Raw genomic sequence first — 25,138 nt, 5'->3', positions numbered from 1 at the left:
GTTAAGCAGATTCTAACTAACCTTGTGCTAAAACAGTGTGAAAGGAAAGTGTGGGAGCATGCTAAGAACTGTAGCCATTTAAATGCAATGTATAGTAACTTGAAATTTACTTAAAAGCCTGAAGGAAAGATAATTGTACAATTTCTTTTGTTATGGGTGAAATGCCATTTGGATTACAACATCTTATGTAGTCCTTTGAAATTTCTCCTGATCAAGTATTAATAATACTGGTCAATCAAAGAATCTCTAGTACAAACAAACAAATAAAACAATAAAAAAAAATGCAAGAGAATTATTTTATGACTCAAAATGAGGAAAAAATTTTGAATTCTGACTCAAAATCCAGAAGCCATAGTAAAATGATTGAAAAGTTCAACCACATAAAAATAAAGATAAAAAAAACCTTTTGCATGGGGGAAAAAAAAAACATTAGGCAAAGTGAAAACATAAGACAAACCGGAAAAAAAAAAAGCAAATCATAACAAAGGGCAAATTTCCTTAATATGTATGTATATATGAGGAAAAGTATGTAATATAAATATAATCTTCCTAATATATATGAAGAGTTTCTACAAATTCAATAAGAAACAAGCAACAAATCCTCAACAGAAAAATAGGCAAAGGATATCTCAGATCACAGAAAGAAAACAAAAATGGCTCTTAAACATATGCAAAAATGGTCAGTCTAAAGATGTGGAGAAACAGTCATTCTCATGTATTGCTGGTAGGAGTGTAATTTGGTTCAATTCCACACTGAGGGCAATTTGGAAAAAAAAATTTGTGAATGTAAATATTTTTTGTCCTACCAATTCACCTTCTGGGACTCTTCCAAGAGATATACTCACAAACATGTGAACTGAATTTCCTCAAAATGATAAAGGACATATATGAAAAACCCATAGTTTACATCATACTCAATAATGAAAGACTGAAAGCTTTTCCCCTAGGATCTGGAACAAGACAAGGATGACCTTATCTTCTTTACCTTCACTACTAGTATCCAGCACTGTCCTGGAAGTTCTAGCCAGAGCAATTAGGCAAGAAAAAAATTAAATGACATCCAAATTGTAAAGAAAGAAATAAAACTCTATTTGTAGAAGATATGCTCTGAGATATAGAAAATCCCAAAGCACCCATAAAAAAGCTATTACAGCTATTAAATGAATTCAGAAAAATTGCAGGGCACAAGATTAATATACAAAAATAAATTATATTTCTTTTTTTTTTTTTTTTTTTTTTTTTTTTTTTGTTGAGACAGAGTCTCACTTTGTTGCCCAGGCTAGAGTGAGTGCCGTGGCGTCAGCCTAGCTCACAGCAACCTCAAACTCCTGGGCTTAAGCGATCCTACTGCCTCAGCCTCCCGAGTAGCTGGGACTACAGGCATGCGCCACTATGCCCGGCTAATTTTTTCTATATAGATTTTTAGGTGTCCATATAATGTCTTTCTATTTTTAGTAGAGACGGGGTCTCGCTCAGGCTGGTCTCGAACTCCTGACCTTGAGCAATCCACCCGCCTCGGCCTCCCAGAGTGCTAGGATTACAGGCGTGAGCCACCGCGCCCGGCCCCAAAAATAAATTATATTTCTATACATTAGCAGTAAATAATCCAAAAAGAAAATTGAGAAAACAATTGGATTTACAAAAAAATTGTCCTTTTCAAATTTAAGGGTATAACATTGCCCTTTTTTTCTCTATGGTCATTTATAGGAAAATGTATATTTTTAGCATAACACATTGCCACTCTATATAATTTGGGTTTTATTTTTAAGGAAGAGGGGGAAAGTTATGGCACAGCAAGGAGCTGGGAGGTAAATACAAAACCCTAAGAACTATACTGACTGAGCAATAAAGTTGAAAAATTACTATCTCTAAGATTTATCAGCAATAGTGAGGATATAACTGGCAGAGCACAGTAGCATCACAGCAGTAAATCACATTATAATACCAAAAAGTTAAAGATTTTCCTTAAAACAATAGAATACTATTATAAGATTTATATATCTATTTTTCTGAAGATAATCTATTAAAAGTCAGAACTATAATTCACATGGTTATTGACTGTTATGTGGTAGATAATTAAAATATTTTGTCCTTTGTAAAGACTCAACTGTGGTCATACAAACAACGTATTTTTAATTTTTAAGAATTCTGAAAGAAGACTGGTTACATATCCACATTCTTTATGTATACAGCTTTTCTAGTGGGAAAACACAAAGTGGGTAACTAATAAAGCAGCCTAGGAATAAGAAGAACGTGTGTAGTAGGCTACAAAAAACACTATTAGTGAAATAATGAATTAAAATGTTTCATGCTTAGAAATGTTTTAAATGTTTAAAAAAAATTAACATATTTTGAGGCATTTTTCTAAAAATGTTTATTAAAGTGAATAAAGCTACTAAAAGATTTAACATTTTAACATAGATTATTTTGGATATTATTAAGAAGTATGCAAACTAGTACTGGCTCAGTTTCCCTAAGATTTTTCAAGAAACTAAAGATATATTATTCCCATTTGCTAAGCAACTCCCAAATTGCATAGGCAAGTCATCTGTAAACAATAAAGCAATGCATTAATTTATGTATTTATTTATTACCTTCTAAGAAATATGGAAAGTGAATTAGTCATTTTAACATGTTAGTGTTGATATAATGGTACCTTAGTATAGGAATGGCAAAATAATATACAATGTCTGCTACTAGCCTTTCCTTCATTTGTGGTAAGCATTTCTAATTAATCATAGCATTCCCTTCCCCAAGCCCAGATGTCAAAATATTTCTCAAACAGAGCTTTTGACAATTGAAATAAGCAAAAGAGATTGAGAATATTTGCCATTCTTTCCTCGGTGCCTTGCAAGAATTAACACACCACATGAAGAATGGGCCATGGAGAAAACACATATAACTGAGGATCACATAACTTTAAAGCATGTGACTTAGGGTTTATTTGTGTTCTGAAAGATTGATATAAAATGTTTCACTCATGCACCTTACAATGGAGCTTACAGAATTATGAATGAGATGACAATAGACTTGGCTCATCTTCCACTGCTTCTTAATCCATGATATGAGTTACTATTATGACTTGACTTGGAGATTTTACAAAGTCAACTCAGCAATACCATAATTTGCTTTGCCCCTTATTTCTCTTCCTCTTCTCTTTGAAAACGTTCCTTTAACCATATCAAATCAGTTCAGAAAACTAGTTATTTCTTCTTCAAAATGTTTTTTACATCTGTCTATTTTATTCCACTACCTTCACTCCAACTCTTTATAACCTTACATCTAATTTATTATAAGTCTCTTAACTGATTTGTTTCTATAATCTCTCTCCACTGTGAATTGGCCTGTTCAAAGGCAGCAAGTTTAATCTTTCATTATTAATATTTTTGTCACTTCACTCCTCCCCACCAAAACTGTCACTGATTCCTTGATGTTGTCCTAATCATTGAATCATTACCATCATGATTAACATTTGGTGAGGACTTATATGCCAGGTATGGGGCTAAGTAACTTTCAAATGTTATCCTATTTAATATCAACACAACTCTAAAAGGTAGGCTTATTTTTTTTTCTTTTCTTCATTGCTTGATTCGGCTAATGTCTTAATTTGGGGTTACCCATGTGCCCTAAAGCAGATCCCAAGGGGAAGATTGCTTAATAGTAAGGGTCACAAATTCCTTCTATCCCTGTATGTATGCCCTTTTGCTGCAACTTCCTTCTAGAGATGGTGTCTGTTTCTCCATCCCCTTGAATCTGGGCTTGCCAAGTCACTTTCTTTGTCCTATAGAATGCAGTGGAAATGATGTTATTTGAGATCTGGGGCCTAGGCTTCAAGAGGCTTGTAACTTTCTCCTTGTCATCTTGGAGCACTGTCCTGAGGTGCCATGGGAGGAAGCCATTCTAGCTCATGCAGCATGAGAGGCCACAAGGAGGAGAACTGAGTTGCCCCAGCCAACAGCCAGCACCACCTGCCAGATGAGTGAGGCCAGCTTCTTCCAGGGCAGCTGGCCCTCCAGCTGAATGTAGCCAATGTGAAGGAAGCCCTATTTTTATGGATGAGGAAAACAAGGCAGTAAGTAATCTGCACAATACTGTACACTATCATTAAGAAGTAGAGCTGGGATTTCAATCCAGTGTATCTTCCAGAACCCATGCATGAAACCACTAAAATGTTCTGCTTCCCTATCAGAAATAACTCTAAGACTATAATTTAGTACGTTCCAGATTTATCTACAATTATATAAAGCATATTTCTTCATAGGAGTAATGTTATACATGCTATAAATTTATCTCTCCAGCTCAACCCATAAAGGTCCCTGGAGTAATAGAATTGTTGCAGCAAGGTAAGGAAATCCTCAACCAAAATACTTCCCATTGTCCAAAGCAGATTCTCCAGTAGATGGAGTTGAAGTAGGTATGGCACGGAAGAAGAAGAGTTGGCTTCCCAATAAGATAAGAATACTACTTAAGTGACCCTTAAGTCACCTCCTTTTCCTCATTTAATCAGATGCCTCCCATATCATGGAATTAACCTATTTTCTCCTTCAGTGTCATTATTTGTTACCTCAAGTTTTTCTTCTCAATTCTTTTATTATTTGGTCAAAAAAGTATCCTGCATTTTCATAAACAAAGTTTACAAACTTAATCATTTCATTTTTTAAAAAGGAAATGAAAACCTTCAAAGGAAAATTTTATCGTATATACCTTAATTTATACAACTGGATTATTTTATTAAACCATCAGCATTATGATTTGAGAATCTAGGAAACAATAATGATAAGATTGACTACTGAATATCTACAAACACTACTTTTATAAATTTGCCATAGGAAATATATAAAAGAACACAGATGAACAGAAATTAAAATAGGAATAGTTCTGCCTTATTTCTTAAAGGTTATAGTAGTTATTCTTAATTTAAAATTTTACTTCAATTTTTAAATGTTAGATCTACAGCTGTTTACATAAATATATACAAAATGGCTGTGGATTACATGCTAAAATTTATAAATAATGAAAAAATTCTGCTCAAAATAGTTTCCCAACCAGCATTCCAGAGTCATAATGTGACTATTTTATATTTAATTCACTACTTTATGCAAGACAAGCTTCTCAAAATACAAACAGCCTTCAGAGTAACAGTATCATTGGTAAGTGGTTTACCAGAGATTAGCAGGTCACTTAGTGACAAAATAGATTAGTTATATTTGTATGGAAATAAGGAGAAGAAAACAAAAAAATAAGTTGGGGAACTTGAAGAATACCATGGGTAAATAGGAAACTTACATAAGAATACTAAATACCAGAGGGGTGGGAAACACCATGAGGGGGGTGATAAAATACAAGTGCAAATACGGTTTCATTTATTTAAAAATTCTGCCCAGGTCATGTAGCTGATACTTACATTACAGCGATTTATAATTTATGTTCAGGGGCTGCAAGTATTATCAGGGAAGAAGTAATCATCACTACCACCCCTCCATCCTCCCAGTATGGAGGAAGATAGTTGGGTGCATGACCAAATAATACTCTGGGCCTCAACCAATCATCTCTACTTTTATCAATTTCATATAAAATAACCTCTGATCTAACTGATTGAATATATTTCTTATTCTTGCTCAAACATTTACGTTTATTAGCTAAAGTCTTATTATAAAATAAGCCCACTATCCTAATTCAAAATAGAATTGTTACTATTAGTGTCCTATATAAATGATTTGTATATCTAATCACCCACAATCTGTTTATATAGAAAACTGCATTGGAAATTCTAACTTTGGATGCAAGAAACCTCTGTTGTCCTTTCCCGATGGGATAAAGAACTCCCCTTGCCAGGAGTTAGGGTGGCTTCAGTTACCTAAGGCTGAGAAACCAACAGTATAGGGCCTAAAGTTACATGGTAATTGGGTATACAGAGCATCAAGAAGGGGCTGAAGAAGTATATGGTCAGATAAACACTTTTCTTTAATTCTTAATTGCAAGTGAAATTCTGAAGAATGCTATTAGCCACATTTACATTTTAAGATTTATACTATGATATTATTCTGATGAACATTTTTACATCTTATCTGATATCTATGCCTGACAATGCATTTTCTGGATCTAAAGATACATCTATATTCTAGATAGATTAAGCAACATTATCAGGGATTAAAAAAAGCACAGGTTCTCCAAGAATAAACTAAAGTGTCCTCGTAATGAATAAGTAGGCTTAGACAGCAAAAGATATGACTCATCTAGAAGAATAAGGGAGCCAAACATTTTTAAACAGTCTTAGAAACTATGTGGAGTTTTAACAATTGTTGATATGGGCTAACATTTCATAGGAAGAAACAGTCTGAAACAACCCATAAAAGATTCAAATCAGATGTTTAACTCATGCTTGTGAAAGACTCAACATTAACACTTAAGAGAAAACTACCAAACTTGTATTTATACACATTTAAATAATGCTAAATATGTACATCTTTTCCTTCCACTTTGTGCTTCAGCTTCCCCAAAGAAAATGGGATATGAATATTAAGTAAGAAATACATGTAAAGCATTTAGAATTCAAAATAGTACCTGGCACATAACAATTGCTTAATAAATATTAGCTATTATTATCATTTGACATTCTCATTAGAGATTAATATTATAAAAAGAGCAGTATCAAGTAAAAATGCATACTAATTTATGCTTTTTTAAATCCTGTCTAGCAAAGGGATCATAACCTCTGCGAATAATTATTCTTAATAATTATTCCAGTTTTTATACTTCTATTTCTTTCATCTTATTGCTCTGACAGAACAATTAGTGTAACAGTTGCCTACAAAAATGAGGAGGATAGAAAGAGTACATAATGAACTCATAGAGGCGGCTAAGGTTTCTAGGCAGAATGTGCAAAATACAAAATGGTTTCATTTAATTGCCTATGGTAAAGTATGGATGAAGTAGGATGAGCTTAAAAACAAGCTGTTACATTTTCAGGCAGAATTTAGAGGAAACAGAGCCAAGACTTTCTGGGTTCGAAAATAATACTGTTTCCCATTTCCAGCTACTCCAAAGAGCAAAGGGTTCTCATAGTAAGAAATGACATCAGTGCAAAGATCAAATCCTCACACTTGAGGCCAGGAGTTTAAGACCAACCTGGACAATATAGCAAGACCCCATCTCCAAAAAAAATTTAAAAATTAGCCAGGCATAGTGTCACACACCTATAGTTCCAGTTACTTCAGAGGCTAAGGTAGGAGAATCACTTGAAACCAAGGTTCAAGGTTACTGTGAGCTATATTCATGCCACTCTGTATTCATGCCACGGCACTCCAGCCTGGGCAATAGAGCAAGACCCCATTTCTCAGAAAAACAAGACAAAAAAAAACCAAAACAAAACCTGTGGCCTCAGTGTCAAGATCTCAAGGATAAGACAAATCCCAAATTAACAATCTTTTCTGATTAGTGATGTTTGTATCCTATTTAAGAAGTGATGCACCCCAAGGACAAGAAGACATTCTTATGTTTTCTTTTAGAAGTTTTATTGTTTTCCTTTCACATTTAGGTCTATGATTTACCTTCCTTTTTCTTGATCTACCTTCCTTTGCAACTGAGTAGTTCTATCAGTCCATTTCCTGCCTGTAAAATTTTGGGGGTCTGACAACCTTCTTTCATTTTGTCTACTCTTTGTCCCTTTCACTTTAAGCTGGTAGCGTTTCTGCTGGTATAAAATTCTCAAAACCTTTGTGGGACTCCCACACATATCAAGAGGATTCATGTTATTCAAGAGGGTTCTCCAAAGATTCTGTATAACCCTATTTCTATTCCTGGCTTCTGCTGAGATGGTTGATTGGATCCATGAGTTATATACCTAATCTCTCCAGCAAAAGTTTGCCCATGCTCTGGGTTATCTTCAGAGTATGCTATATCATTTTTTTGTAATATACTGAAAATATTCCAAATCATCAAGGTCTGGTTCCTTTTTACCTAACAGTTCCTTACTTAATTTATCTCTTTCCTGTCACATTTTACTAGAAGGAGCAAGGGAAAACTAGGTAACAAATCCTACACTTTGGTTAGAAATTTCCTCAGTTAAGTATTCAAATTCATCACTTAAAAGTTCTATTTTCCACCCCACAGTAGAATATAATTCAGCCAAGTTCTCTACTACTTTATAACAAGGATCAGCTTTCCTCCGGTTTCCAATATCATGTTCCTCCTTCCCCTCTGAAATCTCACCAAAAGCACTTTTAACATTCATATTTCTGGCAACATTCTTTCATGATGATGTATGTACTCTCTAAGATGACAGCAGCTTTGTCTTCCATTCTCCTCACTTCCTTCTGAGCATTCACAAGAATCTAGGCTTTTCCTATCACGCACCTTAAAATTCTTCCAGCCTTTGTCCATTACCCAATTCCAAAGCCACTTCCACAATTTCAGGTTGTTACAGCAGCACCCTGCTTCCTAGTACCAAATGCTGTGTTGGTTTCCTAGAGCTGCCATAATAAATTACCATAAATTGAGTGGCTTAAAGCAACAGAAATTTATTCTGTCATAGTTCTGAAGGTCAAAAGTTTGAAACTGAAATATTGACAGAGCTACACTTCCTCTGAATGCTCTAGGGGAGAATCTTTCCTTGCCTCTTTCAGCTTCTGTGGCTCCTGGCATTCTTTCACTTGTGTTAGCATGACTCAAATCTCTGCCTTCATCTTCACATAGCCTTCTTCTCTGTGTCTCTACCTCAAATCTCTCTTCCTTTTCTCTTTTAAGGGTAACAGACACTGGATTTAGGGCCCATCCTAAATCCAAAATGATTTTATCTCGAGACCCTTAACTTTATTACGACTATAAAGACCCTATTGACAAATAAGTTCACTGTATTTGCTAGGTCAGCCATAATGAAGAACCACAAATGAATGGCTTAAATAACAGAAATTTACTGTTTTCTAGTTCTGGAGGCTAGAAGTCAGATCAAGATGTCAGTTGGTTTCTTTTGAGGACTAAAAGAAAGAATCTTTTGGGCCTCTTCCCTAACTCCTGGTGTGTACTGCCAATTTTTGATGTTTCTTGGCTTGTAGAATCATCATTATGACCTCAGTTTTTATCTTTATGTAGCGTTCACCCTGTATGTATGCATCAGTGTCCAAATTCCCCCTTTTAAAAGAACATCGGTCATATTGGATTTGAGCCTACCCTAATTACCTCATCTTAACTAATTATATCTGTAATAAACCTATTTCCAAATTAGGTCACATTCTGAGATGCTAGGGCTTAGAACTTCAACATATGAGTTCTTAGGGACATAAATCAACCCATAACAGTCACATTCCTAGGTACCAGAAGTTAGGGCATTGACATATCTTTTGGGGGACATAATTCTGCCCACTACAGCAGTTGTTTTGGTTTTTCTCTTTCAACACATTAAATATTTCACTTCCCTTTCTTTTTGCTTACATGGTTTCTGATGAAAAGTCAGCTGTAATTCTTATCCTTGTTCTTCTATAAGCAAGATGTTTTTCTATCTGGATTTTTTTCAAGATTTTCTTTGTCTTAGTTTTTTTGCAGTTTGAATATGTTACGCCTAAGTGCATATTTTAAAATATTTCCCGTTTGACGTTCTCTTAGAGTTTCCTAGATGTGTAATTTGGTGTTTGTCATTGATTTTGGAAAAGTCTCATTCATTATTACTTCGAATATTTCTTCTGCTCTATTCTCTCTTTCTGATATTCCAATTGCATATCTGATACATCATCTGAAATTGCCCCCAAATTCTTAGCTGTTTTCTTCTTGTCTTTTCATTCTTTTTTCTCTTTGCATTTCAATCTGTGACGTTTCTATGACCTATCTACCCTGGCTGATTCTTTCCTTGGCCATGTGCAGACTACTGATGAGACGATCAAAAGCATGCCTGACATAAGGTACAGTGTTTTTGATGTCTAGCATTTACTTTTGATTGTGATTAAGAATTTCCATCTCTCTGCTCACATTACGCATCTGTTCTTGCATGTTTTTCACTTTATCCATTAAAGCCCTTAACATATTAATCATAGTTATTTAAGATTTTTCTGTCTGATAATTCAAACATCTTTGTCATATTTCAACCTGGTTCAAATGATTACTTTGTCTCTTTAGAGTGCGTTTTTCTTCGCATGCCTTGTAATTTTTTGTTGAAAAGTGAAATGATGTATTATGTAATAGTGGCTGACGTAAACAAGTCTTTATTGTGGTGTTATGTTAATCTGGCTAAGAGTTGGCTATGGTTAATGTTTGCTGTATCTGTAGGTGCCAGAGACCTCAGATTCCTCTAGTGTTCTTGTTTTTTGTCTCCTCTGGTGACTTTTGACTTCCTTAAGTACTCCCCCTCAGAGTATATGCCTTGCAGCTGTAACCTGTTGGTATAGTGGTAGTGTGGGGGAAGGGAAGCATTTTATTATATAATCTTATGATTAAATCTCAGCCTTTTAGTGTGTCTCTGTCCCTGAGCTGTGACCTTAACAAGTGTGTCTTATTTTCCACCCCCACTCCTCTTCAGTGAGAGAAGGCGGCTACAGGGAGTGGGAGTGTGAGATATGCTCTTCCCCCAGGTGGTATAAAGCTCTGGTAAAGTCTTTTCCCCAGAAGAGTAGGCCTTTGTTAGAGCATGCTCTGGCTTATTTCACCATGGTTACTCTTCCCTTCCATGGTAAAGCCACTAGGGATCTGCTGGCTCTTCACTGTAAGAACCTAGTGGGGTACCTAGAAGTAAAGTCCATGAAAGTGTTGGGGTCTTCTCAAGACTGTGGTCTCCAGGAGTTTCTCACTCTAAAGCTCGCCAACACTGCACCTCAAGCAATTCATCAAAATTACCATTTAAGTGTTCCTACCAGCTTGTTTATGGTTGTTGTGGCTTCTGCTCCAGGTAAGCAAATCTTGGCTGTGACTCTCTGGATTTGCCTGTCTCCATATTTCAGAGGCAGTTTGCCCTGCAACCTCAATTCTTTGATGGGCCCATGAAAAGGCACTAATTTTCAACCTGTTCACCCTTTTCTTGCTGTAAGAACAAGAGTGATGATTTCCAATTTCTTTACATGTTGGAGCTGAAAGCAGAGGTCTCACCGATGTTTTTAATAGTATGATTTTTTTTTTTGTAATTTATACACTTTTTCCCCTAGTTGTTGCAGTGGGAGTCATGATTACCCAACTATCTACTATATCCTACCTACTACCAGAAGACTCCTACCTCTCTCTATTGCCTTTTTTTCAACCGATATTCTACTAGAGAGTTAAGTGCTACAGAAAATGATTTAAATTATTATTTCTCAATTCTTCCAAGGATGGTACATAGCTAGTACCATTCTAGAAGAGGAGTTAATTTATTACATACAATGGCTGCCTTAGTCACTTTACTCCTTAATATGTCAATATGTTTTCTAGAATAGGGATATGTTCTTACATAACTGAAAAATAATAACATCTAGAAAATTCAACATTGATAAAATATTTTTGTCTAATCTACTATCAGGAGTCCAGTTTTCTCAATTGTTCCAATAATTTTTTTCCTTCCAAAAGAATTCTGCTCTAGATTTCATATATTCATTTAGTTGTTATATATCTTTTTAGTCTCTCTTTCAATCTAGAACAACTCCTCAGCCTTTCCTGGCTTTTATGACATTGACATTTTTAAAAGAATACTAGCCAGTTTTTGTCTTTTCTTTTCCTTGTTTTTTTTTTTTTTGGAGATGGTATCTCACTCTGTCACCTGAGCTAGAGTGCAGTGGCGTCATCATAGTTCAAGGCAACCTCAAATTCCTGGGCTCAAGCGATTCCCCTGCCTCAGCCTCCCAAGTAGCTAGGACTATAGGCGTGCGTTACTATGCCTGGCTAAGTTTTTTATTTTTTATGGAGACAGTATCTTGCTCTTGCTCAGGCTGGTCTGGAACTCCTGGCCTCAAGCAATCCTCTTGCCTCGGCCTCCCAGAATACTAGGATTATAAGGCATAAGCCACTGCACCTAGCCTGTCAGTTGTTTTTTAACAGTCTGTTTCTGATTTGGGCTTTGATTAAATTCAGGTTATGCATCCCTGGCCAGAATACTCCATAGTGATATTGTATCCTCACAGGTGACATTAGTTTTGATCATTCAGGCAAAGTATTGTCTGACTCTCTATCATGTAGTTACTATGTGCCCCTGGCAACTGGGGGAAGACACTTTAAAATAGCACTGTGCAAATATCCTGTTCTCATCAAACTCCTCTTCAAGCCTGATCTCAGATTTATTACCCATCAGTGATTCTTGCCCAATGAATCTTTATTGTGATGATTGCAAATTGATTCTCTGATTTTATCACTTATTCCACATTTATTAATCTGCATCCTACTATAGAGAAAAGTCTTCCCTTTTCCCAACTTATTTCTTTATCTATCTTTCATCAGTATGGATTCATGTATTTCTATTTTTTCAATGGTTCAATACTGTCCTTATTTATTTTGATGCTCAAATACTCCTAGCTTTGGCCAGTAGGAGCCTCTTCTAGCTAGCTCCTATGTTCTTTTCAATATCCTTCTAATCATTTTTTTTTAACACTTCCTTACTTTCTGCTAACATTAAGATGTTCCAGGCTAATTTTTCTTAACCTCTTTTCTAAATGGTCTGGTATTTATTAGTACTTTGATCAGAGCAATCCAAAGTCTACCATATTGGAGGTATTCTGGAATTCCAGGCTGTCTCTTAGACTGTAGGCTTCAAAGCCTTGGCTTGTCATACTGGACCAGGTTTGCCCAGGAGATAGACATACAGCTGGAACAGCAAGGGTGCTGATAGAGGAACCCTCTCCTCTTATCTGGGACCTTGTGGGTGAGAGATACTGATATAGACAGTGGAAGGAATAGATGGGTATCTTATGCTCATCAGGAAACCTGTACATTTCTACAATTTGGCCTATGTCTTAAGCATCAGAGTATAATGCAGAAGCAGAGGCCACCAGCCTCTCCAACTGAGGATCCTGTATTTGGAAATCACTTGTGGGACTCTCAGTGAAGATGAAGTCCCATGCCCAATTGGAAGGATCAAAGGGCTGAGGTGGAAGGTAGCTGTAGAAATCTAAAACCACAGGAAAAAAAGAGTAAGGATTGGTAGATATTCTGAGTGAAGTGGGTGTATTCTTCTCGGGTGGAAGAATCTGGTTTGGTTGCTTTGATGGTTGTTATTACTGTTGCTGCTGCTGCTGCTGCTGCTGCTGCTGCTGCTTCAATTTGAATCGCCTGTTCCTGAACCAAACCTTCACTGTTGACTCTGGTAGGTTGAATTTCAAAGCTAGTTTCTTCTGGAGATTTTTATCTGGGAACATGGTCTGACCAAACAGAGCCTCCAACTTTTCATACTGTTTATGAGTGAATGAGGAACATTCTTGGTGCTTCTTCAATATTGTGGGGCTAGCTGGATCCTGTGGTAACATCAAGTTCATGCTGGAATCATGTTGGTAGAAGGGTCTGGCTGGGGAAACTCTGGGACCATTCTGTTCAACAGGGTTTCTGAAATCTGAGATGGAAGGCCTGTCATAAATCCCCTTGGAGTGCCCACTTGTAATCCTGCTTGGTGTGTCTATCCAGAAATGCAATTTCTTTAGTAGTCAGGCTAATCTTATATGTTTTCTGCCTCAGCCCTGGAGATCAGCCACTTCCCCCAAAGAGATCTGGTTTCTTTTAGCAGAGAATGATATTAGAAAACAAGATATGAATGCCAGGTATATTCATTGCTATCAGGGTAAGTTTGAGTCTGTGCTATCCAATTTGGTAACCATTATCCACATGTGGTTACTTAAATTAATAAAAATAAAATAAATTAAAAATTCAGTTCCTCAGTTGCATAAGCCACATTTCATGTGCTCAATAGCTACATGTGTCTAGGAACTACATATTGGACAGCATAGATATATAGAACATTGGAATCATTATAGAAAGTTCTATGGAACATCACTGCTCTAGACTCTTGCAGTAGGCAAATTTAAGAAACACACATATGCACACATACATTGAGCTCCCACTCTCCATGGGTTTTCAAATATTTTCCTATGTTCCATTATTTTAATTCTTTAACACATTAAACAATTATTTATTGAGGATATACTATTGCACAGGTACTGTTCAAGGCCCTGTAGATCCAGAAATAAAGATAGTCCCTGTTCTCTAAAAACTTACAATTTAATGAGAAATGAAAAAAATAACTAGATTATTATAGAATAATATGATGAATTCCAACATAATGAGGTTAAAACAGGGTGCTATAACAATATGTATACCATTCTGGGGATGTCAAAGAAGGCTTTCTGAGAGAAATGACATTTAACTGAAGTTTAGAAAGGCAAATAACTATTGGCCTGGAAATTTGGGGGCTAAGTTGAAGGTGCTGGCATTTGCTATTCTCTGTCACTTTTTTTATCTATGTTCCAATCATTCACTTAAAATGCTTTCTTTCCCCCATACTCTTCAAATCTCTGCTTATCTTTCAAAGCCCATCTTTTTGATGTATATATCTTACTTTCTCTAACCAAACTCCCAAATGTAATGTCTTTACTGAGTTCAGGCCCACAAAAGATTTGGTTTATTTTTGTTATAAATGTAATGGGTAAGAACATGAGCTTTGAAATTAGACTTATTGCTTACTACTTAATCTGACCTTGGGCAAATTACTTCATCTCCCTAAATCTCAATTTCTGTATGTGATGGTGGGACTAATAATACCTAATAGTTACATGTTTGATGATTAAAATAATGTACTGCAAATGTTTAGCATAGTAACAAATATGGTAAATTATGTAGTCTACTAGTAAAAATAACCCTACAACTGGTTTCTCTTCCTTTGTTTGCTGAAAGTTTTAAAATTGCTCACACCTTGCCAGGCCAATTTTTACATTATCAAAGCATATATTAGTTTAGTAAAATCTAGCAAACCACTTACTCAAGCAGATTTCTTCCAGACAGAATACTATGACATATTCATAGGTAAAATATTTTAGACAGATAATTCTATTTATGACTATGAAATTACAAAATCACATATCAAAAATGTTATTTATCTATTGCTTACAGTAACTTTAAGTAAAAATTATTAAATAAAATATAATTTCATATATAAAAAACTTTAAAAATCATTTTCCTATTAGGTTGACTTAGGTAAAATTTTTTAAAATTATGTAATAAAACAATTTTTAAAGAATATTTTCAAAATGGTGAACCACTAAATGGTAAAAATTAGTCTTTTAATAAAACTTAATTTGTCAGAATTCACATTCCTATTTATAATTGGATCTTGATAAAAGCATTGTGGAAAAAAGCATCTTGATTTTATACAAATATAACTAAAATTAATATAATGATAATCAGAAATAATCGATATTAAATAATATCAAGAATTTTTTCCTTTCATATATTATTAAGAAATCTAAAAGAATGGAGGGAAATGCATATCATACAGCAAGAACTAGAGACAACATATTTTGCTCTTCATCACATCTTGTGTAGAGGTGCACTGAAAGAAGTTTTGTTTATAAAATGAAAAATATGCTTTTCCAAATGAATGCTTTTAATGAAGCATATTTAATTTGTATAAAGTGAAGTAAAAACATCTAAAGTTGCATTGCTCATATTGTAGAAGAAGGAAAAGGAATGCTCACCAAGATCAATAAATACCAAACCTAAAAAGGAAAGCAATGTCATTTCCTCCAAAATAACTGACAGCTGTGCAGATTTTCTTTACCTGAGCAAATATTCATAAGACAGATATGTAGTACATTTGTGTTTCCCTTATTACCCGTACCAGTACATTTTAAAAATCTTGACATTTAATTTTCTTTCAAATTAGTTTAAGCGTAATAGTGGAGTCTTTAAAAAAACTGGAGATGTGAGAAATTTCAGTGCACACTGCTATGTTTAAAAATTATTAAATCCCACTTATATATTGTTAATATGTATTATATCGTTAATAAACTATATTTTTAAGTTTTATACATATAACCATTCTAAATAACTGTGTATAATCCACATCGTCTCGTATATGAAATAACACTGGCCGTGAAACCTTTGATCATGTTTTCCAAAAGGCGGCCTTACCTGTGGAGTCCAATAAAAAGTAGGGCTCAATCTGTAGAGTTTTCGTTTGTGGAAACTCTGAAGTGGCCTTGTTCGGGCTGCTGTACTCATGATAGTCAAGGATGGAGATTTCAATCTTGTCCTGTCTTTTCTCCTTTTCTTACTGTGCTTCTGGTTAAGTAACCAGCTACTGGAGGAAGAGAGCTCATCTAAATTCTCTGAAGCACTGAAATGCCATAAAATAATTGGGAGGTAGGAAGGGGAATAAAACAAAACAAAACAAAACAAACAAAAAAGACAAAGAAAACTAAATTTAAATTGCCTTGGTCTATCATGACAAGAGTATTAATTTTAGCCAATTTTGTGGTAACAATTGATATTAATGGAGAATTACATATTAAAATGGTGAAAATAATTTCTACTTCTATTTTCTCCTGCAAAACAAATATCCCATAAGTTAGGAAATGCTCACGAGTTCACTAGTATGTCAATGTTCATTGTAATTCAATAATTCATGTATATAACATAGTGTTTAAACTATTTACATCAAATTCTTTTTGCATATGGGTGAAATTACATAGATTAAAGGCTTAAAAAAGGCTAAAGTTTTATCACTGCATCATTAGTTGCTCTTATTTTTTTTAACCACATTTTCCTCACAGCATGTTGCTTTTATAATAAGCACTACGTACCATTTCAGTGAATTTTGAAGCAGAGCTACAACCTCACTATACTTTAGGATTTTTTTTAAACCTCTAATAATACAGAAGCTAAAACTGTAAAATAATGAAATGGATCACACAAGCTACACATGAAAAGACACATAATAATTTCATAGTTATTATTCATATTAATTTTTAAACATTACATTTAAATATTTCAAATATTTTATAACATTAGAACATCAGGAAGTTAACCCTCATAAATTTGCCACATAAATTTAACTTCATTTATACTAGTATACTAGGTTATTAAGTATGAAATGTCTGATTTTCTTAAGTACTAACTTGACAGTTGGTATCTCTGATATTTCACTTTGACACTTCTTGTTTTTTTTTTATTTTTTTAATTTTTATTTATTTATTTATTTTTTTTTTTTGAGACAGAGTCTCGCTTTGTTGCCCGGGCTAGAGTGAGTGCCGTGGCGTCAGCCTAGCTCACAGCAACCTCAAACTCCTGGGCTTTAAGCAATCCTACCACCTCAGCCTCCCGAGTAGCTGGGACTACAGGCATGCGCCACCATGCCCGGCTAATTTTTTCTGTATATATTTTAGTTGGCCAGATAATTTCGTTCTATTATTTTAGTAGAGACGGCGTCTCACTCTTGCTCAGGCTGGTCTCGAACTCCTGACCTTGAGCGATCCACCCGCCTTGGCCTCCCAGAGTGCTAGGATTACAGGCGTGAGCCACCGCGCCCGGCCTTGTTTTGTTTTTATTATGAAAGTACATCCTCAGTCTTTCAAACGCACGTTTTAACTTGTGATTATCTTTTAAATTTTTTTAGAGCAATTGTTGTGAAACCATGGATAAATAAAAAATTTATGTTATTTTCAAATATGAGTTCCATCATGGAACCAATGCAGCGCAGATACCTTCAAATATCACTGAAGTGTTTGGGAAGGATGTGGCTAATGAATGCACAGTATGTTGATGGTTTGAGAAGTTCTGTTCTGGTGATTTTAATCTTGAAAATGAGCCATGTGGGCAACCTGAGACCAAGGTGGATAATGATAGCTGAAAGCTGTAGTGGAAGCAAATCCATCTCAACCTACATGTGAATTAGCAGCAAGGTTTGACATTAATATTCCAACAATATTGGACCATTTGAAACAAATGGGCAAGGTAAAGAAGCTGAATAGATGGGTTCCGCATGAATTGAACGAGTGTCAGAAGAGAAATCATCTGGAAGCTTGCCTTTCTTTGCTGTCACGACATAAAAGCAAACCATTTCTACACTGTATTGTGACATGTGATGAAAAATGGATTCTTTTTGACAATCACAAGCATTTGGCACATGGTTGGATAAAGATGAAATGTGAGACACAAGTCCAAAACTGAATATTCATAAGAAAAAACTAATGATGTCTGGTATTATCCACGCTGGTATTATCCACGTCAGCTTCATGTAACCTGGTTAATCAATTACAGCGGATGTCTACTGCAACCAATTGGATGAAATGATGAGGATGCTTGCGATTAGGCAGCCAAGATTGATCAACAGAGACAGGCCAATCCTCTTGCAAAACAACGCTCAACCACATGTGGCACAAATAATGCTGTTCAAAGTACAGAAGCTGGACTTAGAAACTCTCTGTCATCCATCATATTCACCAGACCTTGTACCAACTGACTACTACTTTTTCCAAGCTTTGGACTACTTCTTGCAAGGAAAATTATTCCATTCTAAACAAGCTGAGGAAAATACCTTTCACAATTTCATCACCACTCGCTCACCAGGCTTCTTTGCTGCTGGCATAAACAAGTTACCGTTAAGATGGCAAAACTGTGTCAATAGTGTAGGCACATACGTTGATGAATTGTACTGCTTCTTGTTTGAGATATAATAAATTACACTTTTGATTCAAAACCAGACATTTCATATTTAATGACTTAATATAAAATAATTAAGCTTTTCAAGCACTACAGGGTACCAATTTCAACCTTATGTAGACAAAAGCTAGTCAATTTAGTATTCTAACATTAACAAGTGAATCTGCTATATATGATACTACTGCTCAATATATAATTTCTAAATATGCTCTTTGGTTCAAACAGAATTGGTGTTTACCAGTAAACATAAGATATGGTTTTTGTGTAGTAGTGTTACCGTTTTTGAATCATATTTATGACTGCTATAAAAAATTCTATTAGCTTGTGGATAAAGGAATTAATTCAAGAATGCTTTACATACTGAGAAACCGGAAATAAGGATGTCTGAATGGCTTATGAAACTAAAGAAAATAATTAAATAAGGCATCTGATGAATATCATACATTCAATGAATGTATAACTAAATATGTACATTGGCCAGACCAGTATAGGGAAACGAGCAGATGACAACTATTTCACTTTTAAAACATTAACTTAAGTCTCCAGAGAGCTCCAGCAAGAATGCTTTAGTCTCAGTTAAGAAAAGGTTCTAAAGATCTTCTGTCATGTAGCTGGCTAAGAAAAATTTAGGGTATAATGTTACTTTCAAATTAATAGTCCAGTAACAAACATATCCTGATGTTATTTTCTGTGACAGTAATACATATAATATGTATTATCTATGAAAAACTTCAGGTATATCAATGCTAAGTAACAGTCTGCTCTTGAAAAACCATTCATGGAGCTGGACTATCATGTCAAAGGTGAGCAGAAGGCAAACAGGATAGCCAATATGAAATTAGGCACTGAACAGGCCATGTAGTAACATACAAATGAGTCAAGGTCAAGAAGAAGATAGGTTTCAGTAGGTAGCTGGTATTAAAGGTGATCAAGTCAGGACAGCTAAGATCCAAGAAAATGGAAGTATATCCAGCATAAAAAGCAAGTGAGAAGTACCTTTGGGCAGAAACTTACCTTGGCTCCTTAACAGAGATTGCTCTGGTAGTGTGTGGGAAAATTAAAAGCTTTTATTCTGGGAGCTTGAGACATACTAAACTAATTCTTCCCTCTATTTACAAGTCTTTAGTTTTTAATGGGACATTAGCTTCCCTCTTCCCCCAGGGAAGGTAAGCCCTTATCTCCTTATTAAACAAAAGGACACAACTTCTGAACTGGCTAGAGTTTCATAGGCCAGTGTAAAGATAATTGGAAAGCTTGGTCATTTGTGTCACCAAATATCATACAGTTATGCACTTTACAACGAGTATATGTTTTGAGAAATGCCTTGTTAGGTGATAGGTGATTTCCTTGCTGTGTGAACATCACAGAGTGTACTTACACAAACCTAGATGGTACAGCCTAATATACAACTAGGCTATATGGTATAACTGATATATAATAATGTTTTGTGATCCTAAATGTCTCAAATGGAGCCAGTTATGACAAGTGACTCAGCCTATAGTGAAACTGCTGACCCCTCAAAGTGATAAACATATGTATGGTGGCCTGAAGTGATACGATTACAACTGCTATGACCAGGTACCCCTTCCTTCCAGGACCCAACAAGAAAATGAAGCCAAAAGGTGGCTGAGATAATGACCATGGCTACTCCTGAGGAGGGCCATAAAAACAGCAAAGAAACTAACCATGGATGAGATGCCTGAGCTCTATGAGGGTTCCTCTCAATCAGCAGCAGCTGCCAGAAACTGTCAGAATAGCAGCGACACTCCCCTTCTCCCCTCCCCCCAGTGATCAGCGTTTAGAGAGAAATCCGGACCTGCCTGATTCCTAGGTCAGTGGGCTGGTCTCCTCTCTCTTATTAAGGCCTATGTGTGGTATGTATTGAGTACATTTGCATGATTGTTGGTATGTGAAAGCCTCACAATGTACATTTGAAAGCATTTAATTGGCCACTGAGTCACTGTGAAGCTCCCCCACCTCACCCTCAGTCAGAGTTAGCACAACTACAGGCTGATCAGAACCTGACATGATAATAGCCTATTGATCCTAGGCTACAAACCTGTACAGCATGTTGCACTACTGAATACTGTAGGCAACAGAAACACAATGGTAAGTATTTATGTACCTAAACATAGAAAAGGTAATGCATTACACTACAACCTTATGAGGGCTACAATGACACTAGGCAATAGGAATTGTTCCATTATAATCTTATGGAACCGCTGCTGTATATGTGGTCCTTTCAATATGTGATTGAAATGACATTATGTGGCACATGACTGTATATATTTTAAAGTTTCTAAGGTGATGCATTATCAGAAGAAAAATGTTTAGTTTTATTCTTTTTCTTTAAGTATGTTCAGGAAATGGAGGTCAAATGGGCTGTCAAATACTATCATATAATAATTATCAAAACAATTGTCAATATATAGTTATCATTGGACTTTTGAAATAGAAAGTTTACAAGTAGGATAGGATCAGGTGAGGCAACAAATTACCTTTTTTTTTTAGATTTCTAACTGGAAGGCTAGAACAAAAAAAATCTGATTGATAGCCTAGATTTTTATATTATAGGCACATAACATAACTTGGTTTGAAAATGAATTAAATCACTGAGGAAGGGGAAGTATGAGGGTGGGTTTTCAGGCTTATACCTTTCTCCATTTCCTGAACATACTTAAAGAAACATACTAATTGGCTGAATGCAGGCAATTTATCCTTAGATTCTAATACTTTTTAATAATAAGAATTCTTGCAAAGTATTATCAATATTTATCCTTCTCAAATAAATGGGGGAATTTATTGAAATTTAAAAATGTAAAGTCTGTTTATTTCACTACTAACCAATGTGCAAACTATTCTCACCAAAGCTAATTTAGTAGGTATATAAACCACTTTCATAAATTATGGGTGGAGGATGTTGTAAAAGGTTATTGCAGATCACTGGTAAGTTCACTTATTTTGCACAGTGTTTTACATTAAAGAGAAGGTCAATTAAGGAACCTCACTGAAAGCAGAAGATAAGGAAAATACTGAGAAAATACTGAGGAAGACAACACAAGCCTGCTCCTGTGACTGTGTAATGCAAGGCTTCTTCCTCAGGAGACAGTAATAGAATACCCAGGTAATTAAGTATTAACTTTTATGGGAACTTAAGACAAAGATATCATTAATAAATCAATATAAAACATAATCATCCAGGACAGTCTTTAAAAAACAAAGTCATAAGAATACGAGAAAATCCAGAAGGAAAAGAGTATTTTAGAAAGCGGTAAGGCTTAGGTTCTCGCTGAGCTTACGGTATACCTATGAAACTCCAGAAACTGAGGATGCAATGGGCTGTCAAATACTGTCACATAATAATTATCAAAACAATTATCAATATATACTTATCACTGGACTTTTGAAATAGAAAGTTTACAAGTAGGGCCAGGTAAGGCAATAAATTATCTATTTTTTTTTTAGATTTCTAACTGGAAGGTAAAGAACAAAAAAAAAATCTCCTGAATGATAGCCTAGATCTTTTATGTTATAGGCACATAACATAACTTGCTTTGAAAATGAATTAAATCTTTGAGGAAGGAGAAGTATGAGGGTAGGTTTTCAGGCCTATACCTTTCTCCATTTCCACTGCCTCCTCCCAAATATAAGCTATTTTGTGGCAGGATTACTCCAATAGCCTTGTAATTGGTCTCTCTCATCCACACTTTTTCCCCTCTAGTCCCTTCTATATTAATCTTTTGGAAAAAACAATCTGATCTGTCATACACCGCCCCCACCACCACACACACACACACACATACACACTGCTTAAAATCCTTCAAAGCTTTCCCATTGCTCTTGGAAGACTTAAATCCTTAATCTTTTAAAAGGTTCTAACTGGTCTGGCCCCTGCCACAGCTCTCTTGCTTCACCTCATTTTGCATCAAGCTCCCCCTTGTCCTCAGTGTTCTGAGAAAGAAAAGAAACTTTTTATCTGAGGAATACTAGCCTCTTTAATTTCTGAGGCCTAGAGAGGCATCAAAATGTGACAGCGGTCATGTCTTACTCCCCACTTAGTCTAATAATTACCTCTTGAAGCCACTTGCTATGTGGGCTCTAGACTAATGCCAAGTAGCCATAAAATGCCATACATACACTGGACACCATAACTCATATCCTATAGTTCAACAATGTATAGCCAATCACTAATCAATGTTACTTCTATAAACCATTGAGAATTTCTGTCAGACAACTTTGTATCAGCCTACTCCTTGTCCCCTTCGGCCTTTAAAAACCTGCTTATAACAAAAGCTGAATAAGCTCTTCCCAGTGTTCATTTATATTCCCTCTGTTTTCCAGGCTGCACTCTTCAACCTTGGCCCAAATAAAATCTCTATATTAATTTTGCCTCACTTTCTTTCTTTAGGTTGACATTTTCAACCACACTGTATCCTTTTCATTTCAAATAACTCATACTCCCTATAGTACAAGACCTATGCATATGTTATTTTTGCTTCCTAGAATCTTCACACATCCTCCTTCCGCTACACGATTTCTGATAATCATTTGGCTCTCCATTCCAAAGTCAGTTACTCAGGGAAGTCTTCTTGAGCACCTGTATAGTCTCCCTTTAACGACGAGGTCAAATCTCCTTATAAACTCTAAAAGGTGAAAACTGTTCATCTTTCCTTCCTAGCATTTTTCATAGTGCTAATATTATATTTTATTTGTTTGATTATCTCATTAATGTCTGTCTTCCTCTCTAGACTGTCAGTAGTGCAGAAAAATGTGTCTATTTTTGTTTACCCTTGTATCATAAGTTCCTGATATTGTGCCTTCCATAGAGCAGATGCACAATGATTATTTGTTAAGTGATGAAGAAATACTGACATACATGTATGTTGTCAGGTTTATCATTCCAGCTCTGAGATTAGTACAGCATGTGCATAACGCATACTACACCTAAATAATTAGTTTGGTGAATGAGTAAACGTTGAACATTTTTGGTTTAAGAGTCAAAAGAAGCTCTAAACAGAAAGCTACCAGAGAGCTTTTAACAAGATACATATTTACAAGGCTTTGAGTTTCATTCTAAATGTCTGACTCTGGTTTACAAAAGTTAGTTTTTAATAGTAAGATATAATGATGTATAACTTGATCATAAATTTATAAAAATAATAAGCAGATGGGATTTGTTTGACTTATAAAAGAGCAAGACATGAGTTGAGTCTAAACAGTGTCTTCTAATCTTTAAAAAGTGCAAAATGACTGAAAGCTTTACCTTAGAAAATAATCAGAAAGTCATGAGTTCAGGTTTTATTAACACCATTTAATTTTTCTAATAGTTATTTAATGATTCTCTGAAATGACTGGTTTTCTATTACTGTCCTAGAAATCTTAGCAGTTAAGATATTTATGGATGAAAAGAATAGACATTCAATGTGCTTTTACAGAATATAAACAGAAGACTTTAAGTGAATTTTTTAAAACAATGTGTTTCTATATTCTGTTTACTACAGAAAGTGAGGCCAAAGGCCCAAAAGTGAGTCAATTAATCTCCTACCTGATGTATTATTATAAATCACTACCAAGATCTGTGTTCTACAAATATTATGTACTTACTAGTAAAACAATCTAAATATATAAGTATATATTAGCTAGCTTCTTTGTGTCATCTGGTAGTGCTGATAATGGTGATGGATGTGGAGAAATAATCTAATTTCAATCTACTTTTAAAGTAAATCCAATGAAAGATAGTCTAAAGTTTGTTATAGCAAATTATTCAAGAATTTAATAACCTTTGGCTAAAATAAGCTGTGTTTTTAGAAGGATTGGGATAAACCTTATAATGCTCTACTCAAATACTTTTGTAAATAAGAAACTTTTGAGTCACGTTATAAATTTAGAATGCTGGAATCATAAAAGCATAGCAAAGACTTCAGGAGGTTATTTTCACCTACTAGCATACAGTGATAGATAATCCATAAAGATTATTTTTTCATAGTATTTTGTATACTCTCCTAAATCTTCCTCTTCATACGTTATATATTAACTAAATTAAAAACTTGCAAAATTTTTCATAAAGCATGAATATAAGTCTTGTACTTACATATAATGTTTATCATGGTGGCTAAAACTTTTTTTTAATAAAGGAAAAGGAAACCATTTTAGATGAACATACCATGAAATCCACTGGCACACAACTGTCTACTGGACAAGCTTGCTTCCTTAGCTAAGGTAAATTCCAAAGGAAGAAATCTCAGAAAGAAGAGAAAAAAAAATAGATAAGAAGGGGAAGGCAGAACCATTAAATAGGGAATTTGTAGTTATTTTCTTAGTTTGAATGGCTGGAGGGAAAAAAAACCTATTGAGAAAAAAAGGTACATATTTCATTTTTGTTGCTTTACTATAATGCTGATAATTTATAAGGATGTATTTGCAATCCAATCAGAAACATTACAACATGGTGGATGACTGCTTTGGAAAATGCTTCTATGTAACAATATGTGATAAAAATGCTTTTAGAAGTTTGGAGTTTAAGATGTGTATTTAACTACATTAAGGG

The 25,138-nt window shown here is 35.0% G+C and overlaps 1 protein-coding gene and 1 pseudogene across 2 annotated transcripts in view; both read right to left on the bottom strand.

The window, feature by feature from the left end:
* KANSL1L (KAT8 regulatory NSL complex subunit 1 like) overlaps window positions 1-25,138 on the bottom strand; it is a 115,377-nt gene that overhangs the window by 31,037 nt on the left and 59,202 nt on the right. For both annotated transcript variants that reach the window (XM_069467619.1, XM_069467629.1), the window contains exon 5: window positions 16,063-16,267. In XM_069467619.1, the coding sequence (XP_069323720.1) occupies window positions 16,063-16,267 (205 nt within the window). The remainder of the gene's footprint in view (window positions 1-16,062; window positions 16,268-25,138) is intronic.
* On the bottom strand, window positions 12,624-13,513 carry LOC138380779 (arginine-fifty homeobox-like; annotated as a pseudogene).

Source organism: Eulemur rufifrons, chromosome 1, assembly GCF_041146395.1.
Source record: "Eulemur rufifrons isolate Redbay chromosome 1, OSU_ERuf_1, whole genome shotgun sequence".
In the NCBI taxonomy this organism is placed as follows: domain Eukaryota; kingdom Metazoa; phylum Chordata; class Mammalia; order Primates; family Lemuridae; genus Eulemur; species Eulemur rufifrons.
This window is presented reverse-complemented; position numbering and strand designations above follow the sequence as displayed.